The sequence below is a fragment of the Colobus angolensis genome, unplaced genomic scaffold (assembly GCF_000951035.1).
Source record: "Colobus angolensis palliatus isolate OR3802 unplaced genomic scaffold, Cang.pa_1.0 Scaffold135, whole genome shotgun sequence".
In the NCBI taxonomy this organism is placed as follows: domain Eukaryota; kingdom Metazoa; phylum Chordata; class Mammalia; order Primates; family Cercopithecidae; genus Colobus; species Colobus angolensis.
The window spans coordinates 1,745,289-1,765,070 of record NW_012114433.1 but is presented as its reverse complement, the minus strand read 5'-3'; the positions used below and the strand labels follow the sequence as shown (position 1 = coordinate 1,765,070).

General features: G+C 53.1%; 1 protein-coding gene across 1 annotated transcript in view; it reads right to left on the bottom strand.

The window, feature by feature from the left end:
* Positions 1-19,782, bottom strand: part of CTDP1 (CTD (carboxy-terminal domain, RNA polymerase II, polypeptide A) phosphatase, subunit 1) — a 69,422-nt gene that overhangs the window by 12,977 nt on the left and 36,663 nt on the right. The window contains exons 10-13 of the mRNA XM_011934363.1: positions 19,569-19,710; positions 19,204-19,410; positions 9,327-9,489; positions 1,272-1,438 (exon numbers count right to left, since the gene is read on the bottom strand). Coding sequence (XP_011789753.1) covers positions 1,272-1,438; positions 9,327-9,489; positions 19,204-19,410; positions 19,569-19,710 — 679 coding nt within the window. The remainder of the gene's footprint in view (positions 1-1,271; positions 1,439-9,326; positions 9,490-19,203; positions 19,411-19,568; positions 19,711-19,782) is intronic.

Genomic DNA, 19,782 nt, shown 5'->3' with positions numbered 1-19,782 from the left:
CGCCATTCTCCTGCCTCAGCCTCCCGAGTAGCTGGGACTACAGGCGCCCGCCACCTCGCCCGGCTAGTTTTTTGCACTCTTTTCTTGAAATGTTGTTTATTCACCTACAGGAGAGCCTAAGAGTAAGACCAGACGTGGGGAGAACCGCTTCAGTGGAGAAAGCAAGCAGTCTGCACTGTTTTCTTCACCACAGACGCCAGACGTGCACCTGCAGCGCCCCCTGCTCACCTGCTGAAGCTGGGAGTAGCCCCTCTGAGGCTGGCGCTGCTCCTACCTCATTTCACAGGTGAGGAAACCAGGATGCAGAGGTTTACTGGCCCCAAAGCCCTGCAGCAGCTGCGAGAAGGCTCTGGAGGCCAACTGCTCAGGGCAAATCCTCGGGACACGCGTCTGTACTGAGGATGTCAGCAGGACCTGGGGGGGGCCACATCCTGTCTAACGGGCGAGCAAGACAAAGCCTCCGAGGTCACCGCGGACGGGCTCGGGGCAGCCCCAGAGCTGAAGGCGGGAACTGTGCTTCCAAATCCTCAAGGAGATGGTGCCACCCGGGGGTTATGCATCCCGCCGCCTGCGGACGTGTGGACGGGACAAAGACACGTTCTCAGGAAGCTTCTGGGAGATGTATTCCACCAAAACGCAGAGACAGAGCACACCCCAGAGAGTGGAGAAGGCAGCTCCTGGGGGCAGCGAGCAGGGCGGGTGGGGGAGGCCGGGGAGTGGAGCGGAGAGGCAGCCAGGGATTCAGAAACAGCCAAAAACGAAGAAAGCTAACAAAAGTGAGGTAATTATCAAATCCAGGTAAAACAGATGTTTAAGAAAGGGAACAGCATCACCGTGTCCTACTCTATTTGGTAAGAGCAATTTACGGTCACAGGAAACACCGAGTCATTCCACACCCCCAAATCCTGGCATGTTGACATTGGCAGGGCGGAGGGAACAACAGATGCAGTCTTCATGTTGAACACTAAGAATCAACAGACGGCACGCGTGCAGACACCGCACACACGCCTGCGCACGTGTGCAGAACTCCATACACTCCTTGCACACGTGCAGACCCCACACACACCTGCGCACATGCAAGATGACATGGAGTCAGCACGGAGACAACCAAGCGGCCACCACCCGGGCCTGCTGAATTTGGAAGCTGCTAGTTTCACACACAGAATGGGGGACGGGCATGAAGAATGAGATGCAGCCAGGCGGCCCATCAAGAGCAGAGTCACCTCTGGGAGCCCGCGTCAGGCCCCTCCCACCTCAGACCCCACACTCACCTGGGCCCCCGGCCGCCTGCCGCGCTCCTCTCGCTGGACGCCGCTGCCCCGAGTGTCCGCTCCCTGCAAGCCCCTGGCGTCCGGGGCTGGGGCTCCTCCTCCTGCTCCTCAGGCCTCCTCTTCTCACTGTCGCTGTCGTCGCTGCCTTCCCCGAGGATGTCGTCCACCTGACAAACGGCCAGCAGTCAGCGACAGACCTCCTTCCCGGGCCCCGTGCCCCCGCAACAGGCCTTCTCCCGGCAGAGCCCAGGGCTCTGAGTGTAGCAGGGTGGGGGCTGGAGGTGGGACTCTGCTTTCTACCTGAGCCCTGGGGTTTGAAACTCAACCAATCCTTAACAAAGCCCCGGGTGGAAGAGCAAACCCAGACAGGCGGTTCGCAGGCAAAGACTGGGTTTAAATTCCTTCTGTCCCTTATGTGAACAGGGACTTTGTTCCTAGTGCACTGTTGGATTTTATGGTGAATAACCAGCATATTTGCTTGAAAGTCTCAAGATCAGTGAGATCCACAGCACGACTCCCGAGGGACGGGGCTTTCCGGGAGGCACCCCCGTCCTTCCCATCCTGGAATCTGGGAGGAGAGCAGCCACCTGGGAGTGGAGACGTGGCCGCGCCACAGGGACGCTCGCTAAGATGCCCACCCGCTCGCTCTGGGCACGCCTCCAATTTGGGACACATGCAAAGAGGGCGACTCCTGAACACCTGGGGTGCGCTCAGCCGGCCCCAGGCCTGACACGTGTGACGCAGATGGGAGCGGAAACAGGCGGCAGGCCAGTGAGCAGGTGATGGGAGCAGCGCACCCAAACCTCAGCAGGCAGGAAACGGGTGCCGTCAGTGCCTCGCTGTGGCGGCGGGAGAGGCTGAGCCCAGTGCCGGGGAGGTGAACTCAAGTTCTCACCTCCTTTCTGCAACTGCATGGAGATGGGAGAAGGACGTGCACAAAGAACCTGCACCCAGCATCGAGGGGCCCGCTTGGCCGACGGCCAGTGGGGGGAAGAGTGTTTTATGTCCAGCATGGATAACGTTGGAGGGTGCTGGCGCGCTGGGGGGGCGCGGGCACGTTGGGGGGAGTGCTGGTGTGTTGGAGGGCGCCAGCGCATTGGGGGGGCGCCGGCGCGTTGGGGGGGTGCTGGTGGGCAGCTCTCTTCGGGGCTCCCATTCCAGAGCACAGCCCTGCTCCCAGCTCTCCCGTGTTGAGGGCATCTGTGTGCCAAGGCACAGCCGCGTGGTCCCCAAGACAGGCAGGTGAGGTGGGGCGGCCTGTCCACAGTCCCCAGCGCAGGCTGCTTCCCAGGAGGGGTCTGGGTATGCACACCAGGCTGGGGCCTCGAGGGGCATTCACTGACACAGACCCAACCCCACCCCCACAGCAGCTACGAGAAACAGCCACAGCGGACGGAGCACAACTCCTGAGACAGGCGCCGTTCGGAGCAGGGGAGGCCGAGTCCAGAGTCACAGAGGCTCGGTGTGAGGCCGCTTGGATCAGAAATCACGGCTCAGCCCCCGAGCCCGCAGGGAGGCCAACTCATCCACCCCGCTCAGCCTGCAATTTCAAACCCATCGTCACTGTCCAGCGAGTCACAGCACCTGTGCCCTGGCCTGAATCATCAAAAGGCAGAAACATTTTAACCAATAGTTAATTAGCTAAGGCAGCGGCTTTATCATCAGGTCATGATAATGATCCCTGAAAGTAACACAATTACCAGAGACGCTGGCGTGACCTGGTAATCAGAGCATCTAGTTACTTCAAGACGTTACTGCTGTTCACACTTCACCAGAATGCTTACATCACTGTATTTACTGTTTTGATGGCAAATCTCCTATGGGAATAATTCTATTCAATTCTACTCTGAAATACTTAGGGCCTTTAACACTGCATCACACCTTGTCAAGAGAGAAAAAAAGGCACTGTTAAAAATCTGTTGTTTTATATCTGACAGCCAAGGGCAGGCGGGCCGGCCAGCAGGCAACCCAGGGACCCCGAGGGACCCTCGCTAGCGTGGCGGCCCACCTGGGAGGCCTCAGACGTCCGTGCCAACGCTGGTGACGCAGGGCGGCCCGGCACGTGTCCCTTCGCTGCCATCTGGAAGATCCGGAGGCACGCTTGGCACAGCCAAACCAGAAACATGGGCACACATTAAAACCTGACCTCGCCTACACCGTGCTCCGATCTCCTCTCCCTCTTTCTGTCTGACTCATGTAAACATATCAGTGTGGGAACAACACCTGTCTTTCCTGGGCTTGTTGTTACAAAAAAGGTGACCGCACTGTTTGAAAAACAGTTTTCTGTACCACAGAAGCTCCTGGACTCAGGATGGGGTCATGTCCAGATGAGCCCATCACAGGCCGAAAACGCGTCAGCACACCCGGCCCAGCTGCCTTCCACACTCAGACATTACCCCATCGCTAGCAAAGTCGTCCAGCACAAGGCTGACTTGGAACGAGCTGTTCTACAGAATTCTGAGTCAAGACTCCTGATTCAAAGTGTGGTTTCTATCAAACACACATCCCTTGCACATTATTGCAAAATTAGAAAATTGTTAAGCGAATCATTGTAAGTTGAGGGTCGTTTGTATTTACTTTATTTAGAACACGCTAACATAATTTTTTTTAATCTTAAGGAAAATTTAGAAGTACGTAAAAAGAAAAAACACAAATGAATTCATACCTAAGTGTCGGAATTTCTACCAAAGGGGAAATACAGATAACACCAGATGCTGCTGTATCCTGTCAATGCACGGAAATCAAATGTTTCTACCAACTTCCTTGCATGACCCGGGATCACAGAATAAAACTACCCAGCTCTGTCCTGCAGTGAGGTGGGCCGGCTTCGCGTGAGGACGGGAAATGAGAGGGACCCGGAGCAGGGCTGGGAAAGCGCCCTGAGCACAAGAAGCAGAACAGCTAGAAACGAGGCAACGCAGCTGGAGAGGCTGCGGACTCCGGCTCTGGGGCCCAGCAGGCTTTCCTGCAGGGCTGTGCAGGGGACAGGCCCCGCCTCAACTGTCTGGTGACCTCCCAGCCCTGGTTCCGGCACCTTCCCTTCCCTGCAGTTCCATGATTACACATGAACGTGCAGGGGGGCTGACACGTGGGTGTGAGTCTCTCTGTGAGCTGGCTGAGACAGAGGCGGGTGTCTGAGTAGAGACACGTAGGCTCCAGCAGATGACAAGACACGGCACCTCCTGTGAAAAGGCCACCATCCAACTGGCCAACTACATGCACTCTAAGCTCGAGTTTCAAGGAACAAATCTCTATTAAACATGAAATCGAAATTTGCCTGAAGAACTATCATGTGGAGTGAATTTTTAAGTGAAATAATGCCAACGGGAAAGACGCTTTTATGAACAGAAAACATCAACTAAAGAGGAGCTTTAACAAAACGTAAAAAAGCCCACAACTTGGAAAACAAACTCGAGGCATTCAGAAACTGCCAAGCTTGAGAGCTGGGACCCAAAGCCCTTCACTCCAGATGAGGCTGCGGCACCCGCGTCCCCAGAATGACCCACGCAAACTACACACTCCAGAATCCACCCAGAAAGCTTCTCCACCTAGAGGAGGCTGCGACAAGTCTCTCATCAAACAACAGGTAACGTCTTATCTATTCAATGACACCTGCGGGAAAACTTTAATTCACTGTCACTTCAGTAATCAAACCTTTCAAGAAATACTTAAAGCCCAAGGAGAAAAGCATTCTTTCTAAAGTTACCAACTTCACGGAAGAAAAATCAAAACCGAGTCCAAATACCTAAAGTTCCAACCACGCAAAGAACGATCAAATCTTTAGAGATGGTTGTGACTTAAGTCTTTTTTTGCATCAACTGTCATCAACAACTTCTACTGACTGACTGGACAACAAAATGTACAAAACTAACTCATTCTTAAAGGATTCTGGTTAATCAAAATATTTTAAAAGATCAAGTCACAACTGTGGTTAAAAACCACAAATCAGACATAAAGGGAAAAATCCCTGCTCTTCAGTAACAGCAAAGTTTCCAAACGTCACTGATTTCACGTGCACTGTGTGTATTTTAATGAATCTTCAGCTGTGTTAGCTGTACACAGCCATGGGTAAGGGTTCTGGCCCTTTAGTTTCCCTGATTCGAATCCACCATTAATTTTGCAGTCTATTGTGAGTCTACTGTTGGTCTGGGAGAAGGCTTCCACGTTAGCAGGTGCCCAGCACTTCCTGAACAAATGTCGAGTTCAATAAACACAGCTTCACTAACATGTTTAGGCTCCAAGACTCCACAGATACTAGGAGTGGAGCTGCAGACACGGCCTCGTAAGAAGCACACCAAGAAAAGGAGTGGCACCTTAGGGCCTCTGGACAGGCCCAGACATTGAATATTTGTGTCACAGATTCCCGAAAGAGAAAGAGACTGGCCTTGAAAAAATACTGGAAGACATCGTGGTTGAAAACTCCCCAAATTTGCTGAAAGACAGGCATGGCTGCACCCATGTGTAGAGACGAGTGTGGCGGCCCTCTGCAGCCATTTGCTCAAAGACATGGATGGCCACGTCCACGTGTAGAAAGTGTGGCCATCGTCCACATTCCTTGTTTGCTGAAAGACACTGATGGCCACGCCCATGTGTAGAGACGAGTGTGGCTGCCGTCCGCAGTCCTTGTCTGTGTCCAACACCTCTTGCCTCCTTCCTCGGTGTGTGTGTGGGGTGGGGGTCAGAGCAGATCTGTGGAAAGGGAGCAGGTGAGCCGGGTCTTGAATGATGGGTGGGAGTGGTTTCAGGGGTCAGAAGAGCACAGAGCCTCGGGCTGGGATTGCAGCACCGCTGTGTTCACCAGTGCCAACTGCAGAGAAGCAGCTTGGACACTGCATAAGAGCACACTCCAGGCCGGACTGTTCTGAAGTTCTACATCCAGGCGCATTTCATGGGCAATAAGAATCTGCAAAGTTTTAACTTTTTGTGACAGCTTGAAACTTTTTGCATGTTGCCTTCAACCTGTTTTTGGTAGACAGACGTGCCATGTAATTGTTTCATGTGGCCTGGACAGTCATCCTGATATTGGCGAATTCTTACGTCTCATGGTTTTGGGAGCACTCCCGGTGACAGCGAGTTCTTACGTCTCATGTGATTTTGGGAGCACTCCTGGTGACGGCAAGTTCTTACGTCTCACGTGATTTGAGGAGCATCCCTGATGTGAGTTCTTACGTCTCGTGATTTTTGGGAGTGCTCCTGGTGACAGCGAGTTCTACGTCTTGATTTTGGGAGGGCTCCTGGTGTTAGTGAGTTCTCATGCCTATGTGATTTTGGGAGCAGTCCTGATGTTAGCGAGTTCTTACGTCTCACGTGATTTTGGGCGCACTCCTGGTGACGGTGGCCCCACACCCGGCCTCTGTTCTTGAGGCATTTTATCGGGGTCATCACATTTCTTGGCTTCCACGTATATTAAATGCAGAATTTAAAAATGGTTAAGATAAAACTACAATGTTAATTTTCACAGCTTTCAAGTTTCTTCAATGCCGTTTCAGGTGAACGCCTACTGACATCATGCCTGACGCTGCTTAGGCACGTTCTGGACGTGGAGATCAGAAGCACATGCTACGTGGGGGACCGTTTTTTCTTTGAAAGCAGAGACATCAAGTGAGTGGTCTGCTAGCTGTAGAAGCCTCTGCGGTTTAAACCCAAGAAGAAATCCAGATGCCTACTGGGTCTGACATTCCCACAGCACTGACCGGGCTGAGCTCTCCAAGCTGCTCCTCACATGAGGGGCGGGGAAGCCCGCTGGGGGCGGGGGGTGGGAGCCGCATCCCCCACGGCAGGGGCAGCTCTTGGGTCAGCAGCTTTGCCCTCCTCTGTCTACAAGGAGACCCTTCCTCTACCACTGAAGCAGCAGACGCCCGTCTAATACACTGATGTGCCGGAAACGGCCAGAGGTCTCGACACCCCTCACTCAGTGGCCCCTCCACAGGCTGCACCTGACCCTGGTTCCAGATCCACTTGACTCCCCATGACCTGAGTCCCAAAAGGAGAAGCAGCCCCCACCCCATGTATCCCCAGGATGAAGAGAGGCCACGGCAGCCTCCAGGGAGCACCACGGGGCAGGTACCCAGTTTGTCTCACAGGCCCACGGGGGTGCAGGCAACGGGCCCGAGAGACAGGCTTATCCGGGGTGCAGCTGCCTCATCTGCCCCAAGCACAGACAGTGGAAGAGGGACAGATGTGAAACGAGGCTGTCAAGCCAGGGCTGGGTCACGAGGAGCTTCCTGAGGCTGCTGTAATAACCACGCACCACGGCTCAAATGATCCAAATTCATAGCCTCACAGCTGTGCAGGTCAGAAGTCCAACATGAGCCTCACAGGACCAAAATCCAGGTGTCCACAGGGAGAATCCCTTCCTCACGTCTTCCAGCTCCCAGGGGTCCTTGGCACCGGGGCTCCTCTGACCCCTTCTCCTGCCTGCAGGCGCTGATTGTCTTAAGGGCCCAGGACTCAAGAGAATCAAGCAGGCTTTAAATATTCACAAACATAAGACCCTCTGGCCTCTCTCCCATGCAAAGAACAATCCACCGCTGCAGTCTTCCGCTTTCAATACCATTTGTTCCCGAAGAGCCGCATCTGGGGGTTTACGATCACTCTTTATCTCTGAGAGAAAGGATTAGGTTTTGGGGTGGCTGAAAGCTGCTGAGTACATTCAAGACAACTGTCCCTCATTGTGAATTCAACCCCCTTTGATATCGAATGACTAAGAATCAAGTTGTCACCACTGCCTGAAACAGGACTGCGCGGGGAACAGACCCTGAGTCCTCCAAGCCCGACCAGGAAACCAGGAGGGAGATGGGATGTGTCAGCGGCTTCCAGGTGGGAAGAGGTAGAGTCCCTCCCTCCTCTCCTCCTGCCCCTGGTCCTAGGCAGGTGGCTGTTCCTTATATAGAACCTTCTGGAATCTCAAATAAAGTGGTCTGGGCTTATAAGTAGTGGTTGAGAAAAATTTTTTTTAGAGAAAACATTTTTGTGAAGCAAAAAACAGCTAATGTTCAAAAAGACAGAAAAATGGCAGAGAAATTCAGCACACCTGAAAAAAGGTCTGATCCTCACAAGATAAACTGGTATCTAAAAGTGATAACCTGAGTTAATGAGACGAGTCTGCCCTGAACAGAACCATCTGCATTTTTCTGCTACTGTTGAAAACAAACAGGAGCTGTTTTCCTCCTCAAGAAACTTCTGCCGCCTTCTGGATGCAAACAGAATGGCGGCTCTCTCCAGAGGACAGCGGCACCAGGCGGGCAGGGAGGACGGCCTCTGGAGGGAACACGAGGACCTGAGGGAAGGGGATGGCCTGTGCCCTGACCGATTGCAGGTGAGGACCCCACACAGGTGCCACCCACGAGGACAACTTACAGGAGGACCCGGGATGTGGTTTCCCAGGACGGTCCCTCTAAAGAGCAGTCTCCGAAGGACGGTGCTGCGAGATCACCCGCCCCAGCACCCCGACTGTTGTGGAACCTTCCATCGGGCGGCCTCGGACCCAAGAGGAGAAGCACGCGGGCCAAGGGCCAGGACACAGGAGTGAAGCAGGACCCGGCTGAGAAAACCCCAACTCCACCGACGCGGCCTAAAGCTCTCTAGTGCTGTGGTAACGAGACGCTGTGAGAATCCCCAGCCACTCTGTGTGTGCGTGTAAGGCCCACGTGCAGCGGACACACAGCGCTCCAGCGTTTCTCAATGGGGGCCTGTTGGCGTGGGGCAGGGGGAATCACTCCTCCTCACGACCATGAGTGCCTCCAGACCCTGTCCCATGTCCTTGGGGTGGGCCAGGAGAGCAGGAGGGGCTGGGCGGCGTCGGTCCTGGTGAAGACGCAGGCACGAATCCTAAGCCACAACTTCGACGTGTTCTCACGCCACACATTGCGGACACACCCTTAATGCCGCTCTGGGTCTCCTTGAATAGGAAGCTCCATGAAAACCACGAGCGCTAGTCTCGAACCAGACACGACTGCACAAGTGCAGAATTCTCGCTCTGCCTCCACCCGCACACCGCAGCTCTGCGGCCCCAGCATGAGCGCCGCCGTGGGCACCAGGGCGTGGTTGGCTCACCTCTTTGTCCATACTCTCTAAATCCTCCTTACAAAGAGTGTACAGCGGCATTGTCTCAGACATACTGGGTTGTCGCTTTCTTCTAGAAGGGCCAGGCTGCTCTCCGTCCGGAGCGTCAGGCAGCTCTTCGCCGAACGTCTGCGGCTGGGGTGGCGGAACCGCTCTGAAAGGAATTTCATAGGCCCCACATGAGGAAGTCGGTTTGAATCGCACTTTTCAGCACCGAGTCAGACTCCTGGCTCTCGGACTGGGCAAACACTCACACCCCAACAGGGAATCACAGGAAAAACGTGACGTTTCGCCAACACGCTTTTCAGAGTTTAATAGATCAGAATTGGCTAATTGAGCCAGGCTGAGTGGCAAAACATGTTTCTGACTATCCTGTGGAAAAGTAACACCCAACTTCTTTTATCCACAAAACCCCCGTGGGGCAGAGAGCATCTGCTGGGCTCCAGCATCTCAGAATAAAGGGCAAAGAGGCACAGGAGACTAAGCGTGTTCTGGGAACCCCAAGGACACGCCATTCACCCTGAAAACAGGGTCTGGAGAGCTACATGGCAAAATACAAAACAAGAAAATGCACCATCTCCAGGCTGCGAAAACAGATACAAAAAATGGCGAAGTGACAAAACACGTCAGTGGGCTGAAATTAAAATCATTTCACAGGTCCGCACGGTGGCTCACGCTTGTAAAGCCAGCACTTTGGGAGGTCAAGGTGGGTGGATCACTTAAGGTCAGGAGTTTGAGACCAGCCTGACCAACATGGCTAAAACCCCTCTCCTCTAAAAATACAAAAATTAGCCCAGTATGCTGGTGCGTGCCTATAATTCCAGCTACTCAGGAGGCTGAGGCAGGAGAATCGCTTGAACCCGGGAGGCAGAGGTCGCAGTGAGCCGAGATCACGCCACTGCACTCCAGCCTGCGCAACAGAGCAAGACTCCATCTTAAAAAAAAAAAAATTCACCAAAAAACCCAGAAAAAGGTAGTTCTCGTGCTTGTATGGTTAAATATTAATGTCATAAATAAACTAGAAAGGGCCAATCTTCTGTTTCAAGATTTTTCTGCTACGTTAAAACCGCAGCTCCATTTGAAATGGTTTTTCTCCTCTACACACATCTTTCTCGATCTGGATGTGTGAATCTTATTAATATATTCTAATGCATGCCTCTGACTGCTGGAATTTAAGGCAAGCCTCTGGGAAAACGGGTGGTGCTGCCGTCCTCAGAGGCGGCTGTTTCTAGCTGCTGGTTCTTCCCTCAGTGACCGAAGGACGAGGCCAGGAGGCACAGAGCGTGCGTCCCAGACACCAGCTCGCTCAGGACAGGCACAGGATGAGGGGATGAAACCCGTCCTGGTGAAGGGAAACAGGCATTAAGTCACAAAACTAAAAAGACACAACTGTATTAGGCTATTTACAATGAAGAGAAGATTTTCTGCCCAGAAATCTGAAGGTGCTGATCTGTGCTGTTTGGAATTCAGGACTTCCTGAGCCTTGGCAAAGTCCACTCTTCACCTTGGCCCTCTGTGAACACGCGCTTCCCATCCCGCGAACACGCGCTTCCCACGTGCATTTGGCTGAAACACCTATGTATGTATAACCAGACACACGCAGTTCAAAGTAGTGTTGTTCAAAGGGCCAACTGCACTGTTATTTTAAACTGAATTAAATGTTTCAATTAATGTTAAAAACCTGTGATAACTGCTCTACTCCAGCCAAACACCCCACCTCTGAGGTCTCAGAGAAGGCCATAGGGGAGCCCGTGGGGAGCCCAACATCCAACCCCACTGGCAGCAACGAGGCCCCTCCCACCCATGTGGGAGGGTCAGGATTGTCACCAGCCCCCACTGAAGATGCAGACACTCCTCCCATGGTGCCAGCGATGACGACGTGGGGAGCCAGGACTGCCACAGCAATGGCCCCACAGCTGTCCACCAGCAACAGCGTCACCCCCATCCCCACATGCGTCCACCAGCAACAGCGTCACCCTCATCCCCCACTCTCAGGCATCAAAAAGAGGCTGTGTGGGGAAATGGACTCCTGTCCCGACTGGCAGGAACTAGGGGCCTCCACTCCTGCTGCTGGAGCATGGCCCAAAAAAACATGAGCGATGGGAGAAGGTTTAAATAAGATCCAGAGTCTCCTGACATGATGTGAAAAAGGTCTAGGTTTCAATCCAATGTCACTCGCCCCAGCAAGAACCAGGAAGATCTCAAACTACGGAGAAAAGGGCAATCAACAGAGGCCAAGCTGAGAGGCAGAGATGCTAAGATTCATAGTGACTTACAGAATCCACGATAAAAACGCTTCAACAGGCAACTGCAAATACGCAAATGAAAAACACAGAGGGTTGGCAAAGAAATAGAAGATACAGAAATTTTATAACTGAAAAATAAAAACTAAAACCAAAAAATGTCACGGACAGACTAGCAGCAAATGAAGGAGACAGAGGAAGGCTGTGAACCTGAAAATCTAACAGAAATCACCCAACCCGGACAACAGAGAAAATGAGCTGACCAGGAAAAAGCACACAGCTTAGGGACGCACGAGATACGAAAAGCCTCAGCATCCGTGTCCCTGCCGTCCCATGCGTGGCAGAGATGGCCTTGAAAAGCAGTGGCCGGAAATGTCCCGAAGACGTCAAAAGACATAAACCTTCCAACTCAAAAAGCAGAGTCAAACCTAAACAAGGTAAACCCTCCAAATCTACACCAGGACACCTCATCCTCAAACCTCAACTAAAGATGGAGAAAAACCCTGAAGGCAATGAAAGAGAAAACACAGCTTACCTACAGGAAAAACACTCATCTGAACCATGGAGCCCAGAAGGAAGCCAGATGTTTCTCAGGCCCTGAGAAAAAGGAAGATCAACCCAGAGTCTTGTCCTGTGAAAACGTCCCCCAGCGAGGGAGAGACTGCAGCGGGCCCAGGCCTGCCCCAGAGCATGATGGACACCGCAGGGCAGGCTGGGAGGGAAGGGACCCCCTCAGGGAACTCCACAAGGACGGAAGCAGGAATCCAGGCAAGCACCGGAGACTCCGCTCTGGTTCTCTAGATCACACTTGACTGTCGAAACAAAAGTCTTAAGAAATAATCCCAAAGCAAGCAGAAGGTAAGAAATAAGGAGGCTGAAAACCAAAAAAAAAAAAAAAAAAAAATAGAGGTAAGTGGAGCAATTCCTTCAAAAACACAACCAACCACAACTCACCTGAAGCAACAGGTCCTGTGAAAAGCCTTGTAACTATTAAGGAAAATGAACATGAAATTTTAAATCTGCAAAAATAAAATCTCCAGGACCAGACGGTCTCACTGGAGAATTCTCCCAAACATGTGAAAGGAAGCGGCAGGTCTACAGTCTCACCAGGGATGCTGGAGGGCGGACGCTTCCCACCTCACCACGGGAGGCCACCGAGCCACAACAAACCCGGGGACAGACGGCACACAATGTGACAAGTGCAGCCCCACAGGCCCCGCAACATCAACAGGAAGACGCTTCACAGAAGTGCATCAAGGTTACCACACACCACAACCGAGGGGACTGGTTTCTGGGTTGCAAGGTTGTTTTCATGTCCAAAAATCAGTCAGTGTGACCACCGCATACTCACAGGCAAAAGAAGAAAAACCACACACACCAGAATATCAATCAACAAACACCGGAACAATGCAACACCCACTGGTGTTAACAACTCACAGAAAATAGGAAATCTAACTTGATCAAGGGCATCTCCGGGCAGAAAACCCAGGAACAGACCACACAGGTGCACCTGAGCACACCTGAGGCGCTGGGGCAGAAGCAGCCGTGGGGGAAGACGCACCCGCGACAATGTGGCCGGGGCCAGAAAACCAACCTCAAGAGCATTGCGGGCTGAGGTGTCAAATGAAAGACTACAGATCTTTCAGGATAAAACATCAAGAAAATCTCTGGGATTTGGGACTAGGCCACTAGTTAACTTCACATCAAAAGCACGATTCCTAAAAGAAAGAAGTGATAAACAGAATCTCGTGAAAATTAAGAACTTTTGCTCTGCCACAGACCCTCTAGAGGATGATCTGCCTGACTGGAATTCAGGGCTTCCTGCGCCTTGTCAAAGTCCACTCTTCGCCTCGGCCCTCCGTGAACACCGCGCTTCCCATCTGCATTTGGCTCAAACACCCATTTACGTATCTGGACGCACACAGTTCAAAGCAGTGTTGTTCAAAGGGCCAACTGCACTGTTACTTTAAACTGAATTAAATGTTTCAATTAAATGTTAAAAACCTGTGATAACTGCTCTACACCAGCCAAACACCCTACCTCTGAGGTCTCAGAGAAGTCAAGTTGCTGCCTGGGAAGAAAGGATTTGTAAGCCACACAGCCAACCAAGGACTAGCAGATGGAACACACACAGGAGGTGACGTTCAGTGGCATTATTTACCACAGAAACGCAAGTCACAGCCACAACCAGCTCAGGACACACCTATCAGAATGGCTGCAATAAACAGCACTGGCCACGCCACCTGGCTCATTCACCACCCCTGAAAATGTGAAATGATGATGCAGGTATTCCAGAAAAAGGTCTGGCAATTTCTTTAAAAAGCTAAACACATACTCACCATCCAATTTAGCAACTGTACCTACCACGGGACATGTATCCCAAAGAAATAAAAACTTAGATAGGCTAAGTATCCCATATCCAACATGCTTGAGACCAAAAGTGTTTCCTATTTTGGATTTTTGAATTTTGAAATATCTGTGTTACACTTACGGGCTGAGCATCTGCAACTGGTGACCCCAAATCCGAATGCTCAGATGAGCACTTCCTTCCAGGGCCACATCACTGCTCAGAAAGGTGCGAACCTTGGAGCATTTCTGATTTTGGATTTTGGATGAGATGCTCAACCTGTGCAAACATTCAGAGCAAAGGCTGGAGACAACCCAAATATCCCTCAAAGGGGGAACAGTGAAGCCACAGACGGCCCCTCCACACACCACGAGACACGGCTCAGCGAGAAGAGGACGTGAACAAGGGGCGCAGAGGCTCCAAGGGAGAAGGGTCAACTCCAGAAGGCTGCCGACCACCGTCCACAGCACTCCGCAGAGGGCACGGTGCAGGGAGGGACAGCAGGTGGAGGGCCAAGGGTCAGGGAGGGGAAGTGGCTGAGGCTGTGGGGGGTACAGGGGAGGTGGTGGGGGTTCTGTCTGGATGAGCCCCTGTGGGTCCCAGTGATGAGCTTGTTCCCCACTTTCACAAGAGGCAACCACAGGGGAAATGGGATAAAGGGTCCAAAGGGCCTCTCTGCATTATCACTGTGAGTAAATCTACAAACATCTCAAAAAGTTTAACGAAAAAACTGAATGTTCCCACTCACCCGCAGGTCCACAGTGAGCCAGCCTGCCAGCCCAGCACCAAAAAGCTCAAAGCCAGAATTGGAAAAAATGTACAACATTCAAAGCCTTAGACGAGGACCAGTCCAGGGACGAAGCGTCAACCTCCCTCACTGCCGAGCGTCCTGTCACAATGGGGTCTACACAGGGTTCCGGGAACAGAATGAGGAACCACCACTCTAAGGATGGTGGGCGACGGGGCCACCTCCACAGCAGCACAACCAATGCACACAACAGATGAGGCCCGGGGCAGCGCCAGGTGCGGGAGTCATCGTAAGATGGGGTGCCACGGGGAAACCGGGTGACCAATGCACGCAAGAGATGAGGCCTGGGGCCGCTCAGGCGTGGAACCCACCTTGAGACGGGGTGCCACGGCAGAACCACACCAGTGCTGTTATAAGGGTGTGAGGGTGGCTGCAGGAGACCACACTGGACTCCTGTACAGGCGGAGTGGTCCTGCAGGCACCAGGGGTCCACACGTGGAGGGGCGTTGCGGACACAGGTCTATGTAGTGCCGGGGACTGGGCAGGTGCCACATGAATTCAAACAAGCAGGGGGGACTCTTGGATTAAACCAGAAGAAACCCCTCTGCCTGCTCCTCCAAGAAGGAGGCCTACAGAGAAAAGGTAGGGTGTGACCAGACGTGTGGCCGAGCCACATAGGCCCAGGTCCTCAGTGCAGCAGGAGAGCCCCGCAGAACTCCTGCCGGCCGGTCCCGTTTCCTTGGACTTTCAGCACTACGTCTAGCCTGGGGAAGGAGACATTCAAGCAGGCATTCCTTTTTTCTAATATAAACAGGCAGTTTCATCAATTTTGAAAACTATCAAAAAGCAGAACCCAGGCTCATGTTAGGAGAACCCAGTTTCCAACACGTCCAAGTGAAGGGAGAGACATTTCCTTAATGTGGCAAAGGTGTGCCCACCTGCAATCACCCAGGCCAGGCAGCTCGCTGCTGCGGCCACAACAACGCTGCCGTGGCAAAGGTGTGCCCACCTGCAATCACCCAGGCCAGGCGGCCCACTGCTGCGGCCACAACAATGCTGCTTCCCACCACCAAACTGACGATTATCGCAACCTAACAAATCATATTAACATCCTTTCATATAAATGAGCTGGTATGAACTGATTATTGGTATTTTGGTGCAAATTACACTTTCAGATTAAAAACAGCAAAAGTCAACTTATTCAAATGAACTGCAGCCCAGCGTGCATCTTCCTCACGAAAGACAGGCAGAGCTGAACGGTGGTTTATGACGTGCCGTTCAAAACTGAACTGCTGCTGTTCACGTAAACTAGACACATTTCAGAACACATACACAGTTAACGGTTGCTATATTATTAGTGTCACTCAAGTAAAAGTGTTTGACTTTATTCAAATCCAGCTTCCCATCTGCAGGTATGTTTTCAGGTAACAATTTTTTTTTTCTCATTGATCTTAGAAATTCCTAGCTCACTTCAAGCAAGTCTGAATTATTAAAAAACCAGTTTTGTATCTAATCTTTAACCACTTTGTGTAGTTTTAAGACAACGAGGACAGGAGCTTGAGACCAACCTGGGCAACATGGTGAAACCCTGTCTGTACTAAAAATACACAAATTAGCCGGGCGTGGTGGCGTACACCTGTAATTCCAGCTGCTGAGAGGCTGAGGCACGAGAATTGCTTGAACCTGAGAGGCAGAGGGTGCCGTGAGCCAAGATTGCACCACTGCACTCCAGCCTGGGCGACAGACCAAGACTCCGTCTCAAAAAAATAAATAAATAAAAATACTGAAGAAAAAATAAGTCAAAGGTTTGTGATTTTACTTCAAAAAATTTTTTTCTGAGACAGGCTCACTCTGCGGCCCAGGACGGAGTGCAGGGCGCGGTCACAGCTCACTGCAGCCTTGAACTCCTGAGTTCAAGCGATCCTTGTGGGTCCACCTCCCAAAGCACTGGGACTACAGTGCCAGCCCCTGAACATTTCAGTCAACAGTATGAAAAGCAGCATCTAAAGAACAGGTGCTGTTCACAGTACTGATCGTGTGGCTGCTTTAAACTACGTGAGTGTTTTGCAAAACTGCAATTTCAAAGCTAAATCTCAGCAGCGTCACTTCAACGCATGTATCTGTCCTGCCATCGTGCTGCTACTGATTAGAATTACAGCACACAACAGACCCTGACTTTCTAGATGTGGGGTGTCTGCATCATTTGGCTCTAGGTGGTGCTGGCCTGTTCACTGACTGGCCCACAGCAACCCCATAGGCAGGTTCCACCATGCTGTCCTCAGAAGGGTCCAGGAGCTTTGTCAACGGGCTGGAGAGCTGGAATTAACTGAATCAAACGAAGGAATAAGAGTAGCATCAAAGGACTAAGCCCTGATTTACGGAAAGAGATCTGTTCCCAGTCCCTGGAACACCGCTGTGGTGAGGGGCTGTGGGCTGGGCCTGAGCAGCTTCAGGGCAGGGCTGGTCACCAGAAGGCGTTACAGGAGCAAGTGGGCAGTGGGTGGGATCAGCTGTGCCTTCGCCACAGACGGAAGGACGCAGAGCTTCTGGGGGACACGCACCGTGCTCACGACCCTTCTGGACCCTGCCCCATGCACCCCCTCATTTGGCTGTTCTTGAGCCTTTAAAATAAACCGGTACTGCTGAGTGAAATGTTTTCCAACGTTTCGTGAGCTGATTCAGCAGATGATCAAAACTGCACAAGTCTGTGTCTGGGGACCCCCAACCCTGTGGCCAAGCTGGACGGTGAGGGGCCTGGGGGTCCGAGACGAGGGCAACCCTCAGACGAGGGACTGAGCCCGTACACTCAGGGCCTGATGCCAACTGTGGGTCGTCAGCATCAGAAACAAGTTGAACTGCAGGCACCTGTTGGCTTCGAAGAGCTAGAGCAGCAGTGTTGGAAAGACACCTCGTATGAAAAGTCCAACCAGCCCGCAACAGGAAGCCCTTCTAAAGACCAGAAACAACATCACCATCAAGACGCCTTCTTAATGACAGGAGACGACATCGTCACCAGGACACGACGGGAGGTGACATCACCACCAGGCGCCTTCCTAACGACGGGAGGTGACACTGTCACCAGAATGCCTTCCTATCTTTCGGGACGACATCATCTCTGTGTGGCTGGGGATCCTCTTCCCTGTCATCAGAATGGAGAACCTCGGACTCATCCCAAACCCCCCATCCCCCAGGTCCCAGCGCGTTGCCGGGCTGCCACACAGGAGGCCACCCTGCACCTGCCCACCTCCCAGTCGCCCGACCCGACTCCTCCTCTTAGCAACACTCCCCACCGTGACCTCAAGGGCCGTGAAATCAGCCAAAAGGGGCACACGCTACTCTCCAGAATCACAAAAGACAAAACACAATCTATGAAACAGAAAACCTGGGAAGAACCAGAGTGCATTTCCAGAGGGAGTGCCCTCTCCCAAAAGCTGACTGGGCTTTGTCGTGGTGCCTGGCGGGGCCTCCTCACTCACCTGCCCACCCAGGCTCGGGAGGTGCCGCCCACTGTGCAAAGGCCACGCTGTGGCCACTCCTGCTCCTGACCTGGGAGGGCCATGCAATCCGGGCCTCAGTGTCCCCACGCAGGGACAGTACTGGATCCAGCAAGGGCTCGAAAAGGATACCAAGCCGTACCTCTCCATCTCCCCATTAACCATGAGCACCCGTCTCCCTCTAGCAGCCTGCGTTCTGCGCCCGTCACAGGATTTGAGGCGTTGTGACCTGTCAGAGGGCTTCCAGGGGTGAATACACACCAGGTCTTGGTGGGTGCTCCTCGCCCAGGTCAAGTTTAATCTAGTTAAACTTTTGGTTGAGTTTCAAAGCAACAACCATGGTACAAAGACTCCTCATTTAAATCTCCAAGAATGTCCCATGGGGTCTGTAGGGGCCACAACCTCAGGCTGATGGCTGATCTCCGGTCCACACCGGTAAACAGGCACAGAAGCCACATGCTCAGGAAGCATCACCCGGGGCCTGCAATTTCCCCTCTCCAGGGCAGCACAGATCCCGGCTACCAATGCCTTCCAGTCCAATCAAGTTTCCCTTCCTCACGGTGCTGTTTACCAACCGCCACTGCCACCACTCCTGCGTCTGCTCTGTGTGGAAACAAAGAGGGCAGCCCAGGGTCTGACAGAGCAACGAATGTGGAGCCGGCAGACAGCAGCCGGTGAGGCGACGGGGGCGGGGGGCTCAAAACCAGCCCTGCTCTGCCCATTCTCTGCTGAGTGTTCCCAGGACCGAGTGCTCTGCGGGGCGGCCACAGGTGTGCACGTGCGGGTGCCTGGACAACATCTGAGATGCTGGTTGGGGGGTTTTTGTTTCAGTTTTGGAAACCAAGAGAGGACAGAAGAACAAAAGGACCCAGGAGAGCAAGTGGGGGCGGCGTTCCCACAGGTGGAAACGGGAGTCACCGTCTGCAGCCTCCACCCACCCTCACGTTGGACATCTGGAGCCATCCCCCTAACGGCCCAGAGCAGCAAGCTTGAAGAGCCCTCACTAGCTGGGGTCAGCGGCTGCGCCACCATGTACCTGAAGGAAGAGGGCTCCTGGTGGACGGGTAGGGAGCTGGGGGGCGCTGGGGGCCCCCGGGCGCCCGTCCTGATGAGCTTCCCCGTGTTGGAGTCGTAGATTCGAACCTCAGGGCCAGGCTGGGCCTTGGGAAGAACCGGCACTGGGTGGAACAAGGTGGTGGGGGGCACACCCTCCCGGTCGGGAAAGGCTGCAGGACTGTTTTCCCTGTTGGAGGAAGAGAACAAGGGCCATGAGCGGGGCGTCCAGGTGACGCAGAGCAGGCACGCAGGGACACCTGGCGGGCATTGCCTAGGTGCGTGAACCAATAGCTGTCCGGTGAGGGAATGCCTGGCAGGGACGTGCTGGGTGCAGCGAGGACCCACCTCTGTGCCTTGGTATGGTCGTCTCTGAGCGGGAAGAGCTGCTCCTCCACCTTGTCCCAGCGCTCCAGGCAACTCCACAGCCAGTCAGGGTTGACCACGTGCAGATGTCCGCACTCCTGCGCCTGCAGCACCTTCTCTGTGCCTGCGGGAGACCCAGCTGCGTCAGGCTGTCTTGGCCAGCACTGGAGGCTCAGGGCCCACATCTGGCTGCACC